This window comes from Schistocerca serialis, chromosome 1, assembly GCF_023864345.2.
Source record: "Schistocerca serialis cubense isolate TAMUIC-IGC-003099 chromosome 1, iqSchSeri2.2, whole genome shotgun sequence".
NCBI classification, from domain to species: Eukaryota; Metazoa; Arthropoda; class Insecta; order Orthoptera; family Acrididae; genus Schistocerca; species Schistocerca serialis.
Window position 1 is genome coordinate 646,541,161 of NC_064638.1, and position 9,482 is coordinate 646,550,642.

The 9,482-nt window shown below is 41.7% G+C and overlaps 1 protein-coding gene across 2 annotated transcripts in view; it reads right to left on the bottom strand.

The window, feature by feature from the left end:
• LOC126478878 (uncharacterized) overlaps positions 1–6,228 on the bottom strand; it is a 62,453-nt gene extending 56,225 nt beyond the window's left edge. Inside the window, exons 1-3 of one of the 2 annotated variants that reach the window (XM_050103738.1) lie at positions 6,190–6,228; positions 3,274–3,624; positions 1,392–1,474 (exon numbers count right to left, since the gene is read on the bottom strand). In XM_050103738.1, coding sequence (XP_049959695.1) covers positions 1,392–1,474; positions 3,274–3,624; positions 6,190–6,195 — 440 coding nt within the window. In that variant the 5' untranslated portion in view covers positions 6,196–6,228. Of the gene's footprint in view, positions 1–1,261; positions 1,475–3,273; positions 3,625–6,189 lie in introns of both variants that reach the window. The other variant, XM_050103737.1, reaches the window with a different exon arrangement.
• Between the last annotated feature and the right edge of the window lie 3,254 nt (positions 6,229–9,482).

The window sequence follows — 9,482 nt, forward strand, 5'->3', positions numbered from 1 at the left end:
AAAACCGTTCATCGAAAGTAAATTTTAATGTAATACTGATAGTTTCTACATTATTTGTGATATCAAACATGTTCATTAAAAATAATGACAGTTATTCCACTTGGGAGCTGTGGAAGGTACATTAGCTTATTTGTTTCTGTTGTAAATATTTGTCATGTATTATTGTTTTTCTGACATGTTCTACATCCTGGAGGACGTACTCACAACGGATCAATTGGAATTAAAGTAAATCTAATCTAATCTTATCTATGTCTTTATCCTTTTGAACGTCTAGACTCACTATGCAGAATCTCACCAGATATAGGTGCATATATGTTATCTGGTTTACTTTTCAGTCTGAGGAAATAAAGTTTGGCTGGGTGAAATGGACAGGCGAGAAGAAACAAAAACTTGTTGAATGAAAATGTAGGTTATATGTGCACATATTTTATTGACGTTATAAAATTCTACATCAGTACTCAACAAGAAACAAAACTTACATACAAACATAGTAGAAGATAATACTGTACATAATGCTCTAGCACACTGATGACTGGCAACATACAATAGTAACTGAACAGCAGAATCTTCAGAGGCCTGATGCCTCATATCAGCTTGAGGTACAGTAAATTTCGAAATTCTGCTAGCTTCCAAAGTATACTGGAAAAATAAACTCGCATTGTTGATGAAATCATGGAAAAGCAATAGTATAATTTGGGAGAAAGAATTTACTGCAAACTGTAGTTAAATGATTAACAGTTCCCTTTATTGTAACATGGTCTATTTCGATTATTAGCTTTGAAATGAATGGAGTTACAATAAAGAAACTGAAGATAAGTTAATTGCAGCCTAAAAGTAGAAAATACATCTTTATGTTGTAAAACGCTTTGTCTCTACTGGGATCAGATACAAAGCAAATACTTTGGCATATGATACATGAAAGTTCAGTTTTTCTCAAACGCCTCATTAATCTGCATACTTATATTTGTTGAGTGTGCAAAATACGCATCATAGTTGGGAGAAAATTGAGTGACAATTAAGTTCAATAAAATTCACATAGGGCAGTAAGTGTAATTACGACCGACTACGCTGGCGAAACATCTGTTTCCATACTGTAATCTATTATAGACAGCCACTAAGAAGAACTTTAAATGATGAAACAGTATTCATTTAGCAAAAGAGGCTCTAATGCTGAAACTGGAAAGACCAGGTTCGTAGCCTAGTTGATGCGCACAAGCTCAGGTTGCTTGTAAGAGTAGATGGGAGCGCCGGCAGGATGCAGGTCCTGGTACTGGAAGCGCGCCAGGTAGCTGGGTGTGAGCGCTGGCTGCTGCAGGGCAGACAGTTCACTGGAGGCGGCGCGCTGCTGCTGCTTGGGGGCGGCGGAGACGGGGGCGGGACCGTGGGCGTAGGCGATGCGCTGCAGGCGGCCGTCTGGCTGCAGCACGTAGTACACGCCGCTCTCTTCCGCCTCTCGCAGCTCCGGCTTGCCGTACTGTCAGCAAAGGAAGCAACGTAAAGCACTTGATGGATGTTTCAATGAATTCGGTATGCTGTTTCTTCTAACAGTAAGACGTTTATGGACCGAATTTTGTACGTTGATTTTGAGATGACTGAGTTCGTGCAGAAGAGGGGGTCAATTAAGAACAACATGAAGTAATTACGTGCTATACTAAAAAAAGTCAAGTGTACACTGTGAGAGAGCTTGTGGAATGGAGTCTGCAGTAAGGAAATTATTTCAGCCTCGAAATAGTTTCTTTCATCTTTATATTTTTATTTTCATTTTGTTACTGCTTGCAGATATTGCCTTCTTATAGTATTACCAACGTGTTATCAAAAGGATTTTGTACTGAAAGTATTCAGCATACCTAAAAATACGTTTTGACAGGGGCTCATACGCTCAGGCAGCCGCCGTCAGTGTTTGGGCCGTTTGTGGTTGCAGTCGTTACCTCTTTTTCAGTACAGTTATCATAACATTCTACGCTGAAGAAAATATCGGTATAGGTGTTGTACTTGCCCACCGGGTATCTCAAGTAAATGCTATTGACAAAAGTGGGATGAGAAAAAACCGGTTATTGCTACACTTTGTCATAGGTCAGTAAATGATAATCTGCAGCACGATTACAGTTCTGCTCGTTAATGGGAATGGAAGCAAGTTGACAGTAACGATATACTGGATACTTTTGATCAAAATCCATGACTGAAAATATTAACGCCATTTCATACGTTTACAAACATATAACTCACGACAAATTGATGGAGAGATGCCGTGGAGTCTATACGCAGAACAATCATGAAGCCTGCGTTCATTTGTAGTGGTTTATGTCCAAACACGTGTTTTCGAGTATAAAAGACGTCCACTTGATAACATTTGGGTGTGGATCATTTTTAATGACGCATTTACGGGTGTCCTGCACACCATGAAAGTCATAGGATTCGTTATTGGCACCAAGGCTTGCTCTAGACCAGCGTCAAGGCGAGAACAGTGGATACAGAGACTCGCACTTGAGAAAATTAGAGCTTGGACGAGGAGAAGGATTTAATAATGGCTCAGGGCCAGTAGTTTAATTGTAATTTCAAAATTTATAATGTTATACACAAAGAAATAGAACTCTAAACCTTAATGTGCATTTCCAGAGACCATTTTCTAGACTGGTTCGCATGAGTAAAGAAAAAGTGGTACACCGTGAAACTGATTGCCGCTTTGGATTGAATGGAACAGATACTTTTAATTTTTGCGTGAACCTCAACAACATTACATTTTTCATAATGTTTGTTGTTTATTTGCATTCAGAAGCAAACACGTAAGTCAATTTAATAGCTACGCGGTCAAGCGGCCACCATTTTGAAATAAACTTCACGAAATTTTATTTTCAAGGTTCACGCCATACACACTTTAATTCTGATACTGTAATGTTTAATTTTGATTGCAGACCTATACTTCATCTTTAGTCGTGCGAACCGTTTAGCTGCGCAGTTCGCTTTGAGATATCTTGACCGCCAGTTTGTGCTGCACATGTTCATCAGTGTACTGGCCAAAAATTATTTACGTTGTGTTCAACATATGTGTCTCTATTTGTTAATAAGGATTTGTATGAGAATGTAACTTTCTACAGTATAAGCGTTGAAGATTATAATGATACAAGACTCCGAGACCAGGAAACACCCTTAATAAGTAATCCAGTTAATGAGCAACTTAATAAGAAAAATTACGTGATTAGGGCGAGGGCTGCTTACATCAAATAAAACTAGATTACCGCCGACAAGCCAACTGGAAGCAAGAGTTTCACTTACGTTGTATGGGGCAGCCACAGTCGTGGTAGGGGCCTCAGTGGTGGTAGTGGCAGCTTCTGTGGTGGTGGGGGCAGAGGTTGTGAACGTGGGCAGGCGGTAGATGTCCGTCAGGCGAGAGGAGTCCTGTGCGGGAATGAAGAACTGTGGACGGAAGAGGGCCGCAGAGAATCCGGAGAACGACTGCGGAGCCGCGAATGATGGCTGCGCCTGTGACTGGGCGAATGCCTGTGGCTGCTGCTGCGGCTGAGTCTGGATACGCTGAGGCTGGCGGAAGGGCGCTCCGTAGCTGGTGGAGGGTGCTTCACTCGCTGCCATCGCCGCTAGCGACGCCACAGTGAAGAGCAGTAGGGCCTGCATCAGACAGTGATGAGAAAACAGTTAGCAAAATGGTCGCGTTATTCATCACTTCAACCAGGGCAGGCTAATAACAGGTTATGTCATAGATCCTTTTTTCCTACAGAAGATGTTTCACTAGAACTAAATGACACGCTGTAATGTCTTAGGTTGCAGGTGCACTTTCTTCTTGATTTCTATAACATGTGAATCTTACTCAAGTAATACTTTAATTACGTTGGAACTCATGTTCACAATCCTTTTACGCAACTGCTGCGCAATATTAACTTACAATCCATTAGTGATTTGGTAGAACGAAGTCGTACGTCTTCGAATTTCTACATGTATTTTTTACTTATTTGCAGGTTATCATTGGGCTTATTAGGTCATCTTCACGTTAAAAAGTAATTATATCTGTGACCACAACATTCAGCTAGTGACGGCACAGGAAGTCAAAACATCACAGAAGTATCACTCATGAGAAATACAATCTATGGACAAAAAATGAAGTAAGTGGCTTTCGTGAAGTACGAAATACCAGTTACGAAAATAAATCTACAGCTACAGTTCATGCAATACTGCATTCCCAGGTGCAAGCGCAGATTTCTTTAATGGTTGCACAAATTTATTGTGAGCTGTAGTTCCCCTTGTATTAATATTGTCGCATAACTGAAAGTGCACTGCTAGATCACATGCAGGTCACTTGGGTCTCACTGCTGATTATTTGTATGCTTCGGATGCTCTGTGTCACTGCTGTATACGAGTATCTATAGGTAAGTCTCGTTGAAATATGTAATTGTGAGATATTTTCCATTTTATCAAGAGGATATGTACATCTGGGATGTATTAAAGTTTATTTGTGGCACAGTAATTCCCACAACGAAATTTTGAAAACAAATTGCGAAAATACACATTTCGTGCAAGAGATTATGGATCAGGTTGTCAGTTTCCTACAATATTGTGTAACGGCTTTCATGAAACAGGCGAGGTCAATACACAGCTATAAAAAGCAGGACTGCTCATCATGATACAGATTTAAGGAAAATAAATGTTGTTCAAAAATGGTTCAAATGGCTCTGAGCACTGTGGGACTTAACATCTGAGGTCATCAGTTCCCTAGAACTTAGAACTACTTAAACCTAACTAACCTAAGGACATCACACACATCCATGCCCGAGGCAGGATTCGAACTTCCGAGCGTAGCGGTCGCGCGGTTCCAGACTGAAGCGCCTAGAACCGTTCGGCCACACCGGCCGGCATAAATGTTTTGGTTTTACACACCAAGATATGTGGGAAGCTGGAAAGAAGGGGAAAATGCTAAATATAAAGAAATACTACAGTAGACTCTCATATTTGATTTTGATTTAGGGTGCATTTTTAATGAGGACGTAGACAGGTACTTATTTTAAGCGTGTCAATGTCAACGTTTTTCTTTAACATAATTGCAAATCCATATGTAAGCGAGTCTAGCTGTAGTTTTCTTTTAGTTTTATTTAGTGTAGTGGCCCCATAACTGGTTGTGAGCTACCTACATAAGAACGAATTTATCTCCGCGCACCTATATGTAAAGGCAATAAATAAGTAATTACTTACAGACATTTCACCTTCGGGTTGCGTAACATAAATTAGAATTACAGTTTATTAGATGATGGTATTCCTAGATTTTGTGGCCGCTTCCTGCTAAAACTGAAATTAATTCGGAACGCAGATTAGTGAAAGTTCTCTATAGTCAGAGGCGACTGTCACGAATCTTCGGCTCTGTTCTATTTCAGTGTGTATTCCTATCGGCGTAGCTCATTCAAGTTATCGTCCAGCATCTCTAACTTCTTCTCACCGGACATAAAAGATATCCCGTATCTCGGATCAACGCACTCTTTGCTGTTATATAGCTATTTATGTAACAGGAAATGTTCAAGTGTTGCTGCCTTAGCACTTTGCCATTCAAATGGCTCGTTTTCAGCTTATTATGGTATACTGTCTTAACATGAACTCTGTTGAAACCACTAAGAGGTTTTAGAAAACATTCACAGAAGTTTCTTGTAGAGTGTATGTTTATTCGGTAATCTGCAAACATTATTGTGAATTAATTTCACAAAAGTCAGCCATATAGCATAATAGGCCCAGTTAAAAACATGGAAAATATTCTTTACTGTTCAGCATCGTATTCATTGTTGTTTTATCGACTGGCCACTGAAACTGACCTACATGCCTGAATGTAATTTGTTAACCCGACGACAGACTTTCTCATTTTGGACCAAAACGTTATTATACAGATCAGGGGATATCTACACAGAACTCAATATTTCTCTATACATTAACTGAATTTTAGTCAAGTTTATAGTTCTTGGCTGATATATCCGAAAGGATTGCAAGAAAATGACCCAGTTCCTTTCTTCCACTTAATGTGTTTTCAGCAATGTTACATGTACGTATACAGGCGAGATGTTAGGAGCTGTAGATCGATATTTTAATTCATACGGGTCGCACATGCTAGTGATTCAGAGTGTAATATGCTTCATCTGCGTTGTGTATAATAGACGCTAGCTGTAATAATAGCCGCAGCGCATCCATAAAATGACTCACCTGCATGGTCGATGGGTGTGCGAGCTTGGGAGAACGGGTGGATGTGGTGCCGGACAGCTGTATCGGGTGCCTTTTATATCGGAGGGATCTCCGTGACGCCGATGCCGCAACCGCGTCACGGGCGAGCAGCCCCATTCGCGTACGGAACCCAGAAGCGCGTATTGCGCGGTTGCGTGTCAAGGCCGCAGCGCGATGCGTGTGCGTTACACGACGCAGCGGCAACGCGCTCTGGGACAGCTCCAGCACTGGCGGACGTGTCTGAGGACAGCCAGCGTACGCCTCTTCAGGTTGGTAGGTATCGAGAACGTCTTCCTATCTTATGTTATTAGTATTGTGATCTTGTATTGTATTGGAGCTGAATAGAAAGCCATACAGCCTGTGGTTTACACAGACTACATGTAAAACTGTGATGATTTCTCTCCAAAAATCAACCACCAGCTGTTTATGTTGCTCACTAACACATCACGTACACGGATGGCGTCACCTCTTCAGCATCAGCTAAGGCCTTAAGGTGCTGCACTGAAGCACAGGAACAGGTAGCCAGACAATAAATGATATCATAAGGAAGGCTGTAGGTGTTCCAATGTCTTATGTAAGTTAACGACCCCCCAGAGCTCCGATCACAAGTATGGACATAAAAACTTGAAGTACACAGAGGGCACATGATACGAGCTTTACCACATGTATATGTAACATAATCTGACATATACATATCTAGTAACGCTCGTATCATGTGATTCCACCTGCACTTGTACACCTGATGATGGAAATAAATCCGAAACGCGTCTAGTGAGCAATCTTAGCAATAAAGTCAGTTTTCATCGGCTCTATGACATTTTTGAAGCAAGCTATTCAGCTCTAGTGCAGTATTGCATTATAATATAATCATGATCGCCTCTCTCCTATGAGATTTGATGCATCAACAATGTCTATGTCATTAACATTCTTACAGTATTGATTCTTAAATCTTCAGTGCGTATACGACACTGACGTCAACGACATTTCCTTTTGTTCTGTTGACATATTTCGGATATGAACCACGGAAAATCGTATTGTGGCAAAAAAATCCCACTGTGAAATAGTTGGCTTCATCCATGCGTTATATCTTCCTGACAGCAGATGAGGGTAGATTCCGAACATCAGGTGAAGGTAGACTTAGCCGTCTTGGATTTTCGGAAGGTGCTCTACATTGTACCACGACCACTAATCCAGGATACAATGAAATTTAGCATCTTCGACGGTGCGTGATAGACTCAAAATCCTATAATGGACGACGAACTAAAGTAACAACGGGTATTCCCCCGGGCAAGCGTGACATGACATCATATACTCTCAACATACGCTAACAGTTTATCAGAATCAGCAGCATTATCGCTGACGGTGCTGTCTTCTATATACAGAAGACGATCGTGATGAAGTGAAGGAAGTCTAGCACCTGGGGTAATGAACGGCAGCTCTCTTGAAATGTGTGTAAACACAATACCTGAAAGAGAGCCGCGCGGGATTAGCCAAGCCATCTAGGGCGCTGCAGTCATGGACTGTGCGGCTGGTCCCGGCGGGGGTTCGAGTCCTCCCTCGGGCATGGGTGTATGTGTTTGTCCTTAGGATAGTTTAGGTTAAGTAGTGTGTAAGCTTAGGGACTGATGACCTTAGCAGTTAAGTCCCATACGATTTCACACGTCATCATCCTGAAAGAGAGGCAAACAACCCGGTAGTGGGCCGCATTGGACCATACGAATAAATCATGGTGAATATGAGTGAAAGAGACCCATCTGGATAGAAGAGCCCGCTAAAGCGTCCGCTTCCTGAACACAGATAGGCATGTTGTCTGCGGATGGAACCTACCTAGCTGATTGTTGACGAGGGCAATTGTGTCAGCAAGCCTGGATTTTGTTTGTAGGAGTTTCCCACATCGAACTAGGTAAATTTCAAGCTCGTACCCACGAGCCGCATCAAATACATGCAAAGAGAACATTTAGAGACTTGAACATGGAGTAGACGGAGACAGATTGGGAACACAAATTCCATACTGAGGAGGGGGGTGGGAGAGGGGATTGAGAACGCTAGGAAGGCTCCATTAACATTGTCACAATCCATATAACACCGCCGGCCCCGTCGAGAAACGGGAAAAAGGCAGGGAAGACAAAGAAGAAGAAGATAATCGTGAGTTAAAGGGAAAGAACGCAGTTGTGTTAGGATTAGTGGGGAACATGATGATTATGTAGAATATTATATGTATATATGGTTAATAGTAAAAAGTGGCATAAAACGGGACGAACACACGAAGTCAGTATGAGGAAAAGCGAATATGATACGTAGATGTGTTGAAACGGGTCAGGGAAAGTTGTTAGCATCTTTCACAGAAACATTACTCAATCCGCTAGTGTGGCCAAATGAAGTGATTCCAGCGTTTAAAGTTCTAATCAAGCGGGCGCAGTAAATTGGGCACAGTAACAGTCATCGGAGAAATTCGGAGATGTACTGCCCGGAACGTAACAGATTGACATATGAGCAGTTTTAAGTATAACGTAGAGCGGTTACAAAGAAATTGGGAAACAACTCGAGAATCGCAAGCTTGAGTTTGAATGGAGACACTAGTCAAGCCTGTAAGTTTTGTTATTGTATTTGACCACGAACAGCTCCTGAGCAATGTCGGCAGTACGTTGTAAGTGTTAATCGTCATCAGAATAGTGTTCTTTGTAGTTGGTGAATGACGTCGGCGCTAGGTCAAGTCGAACATGACAAAATTGTTGGTGCTTACGTAACCAAGACAGCCGAAATGTTTTGTGTTTCATGAGGCAACGTAATGGAAATTTATACCGCAACTAGAGGGAAAACGAAAAACCATCTTCCTCTAAGTCACAACGCGCACGGAGCTGTGTGATGAGTGATCGTGACACACGGTATTGTAGAGCATTGTGACGCAAAATAAGAGAAAGACTGCTGAAAAAGTCACAGCGAAACTTATTTGCATTCGCAAACCCTGTCCGCATGAAAACAACACGAAATGGGCTGCACAAAATGGGATTTTTAGGACGAGCTTGAATTCCAAAATCATTGATCAATGATGCAAACGCCCTTAACAAGAATAGTTGGTGCCAAAGCAATAAAACAAGGACTGTTGAGCTACTTGTGGGAGCGTTTACTTCCTAATAGTGAAAGACAGCAGGGTTTCGGTGATGATTTGGGTGCCCATATCGTGGTATTCCATGGGCACCTTGGCTACAGTGCAAGATCACATTACAGCCGAGGGTTATGTAACCATTTTGGGTAATCATTCCCATCCTAGGATA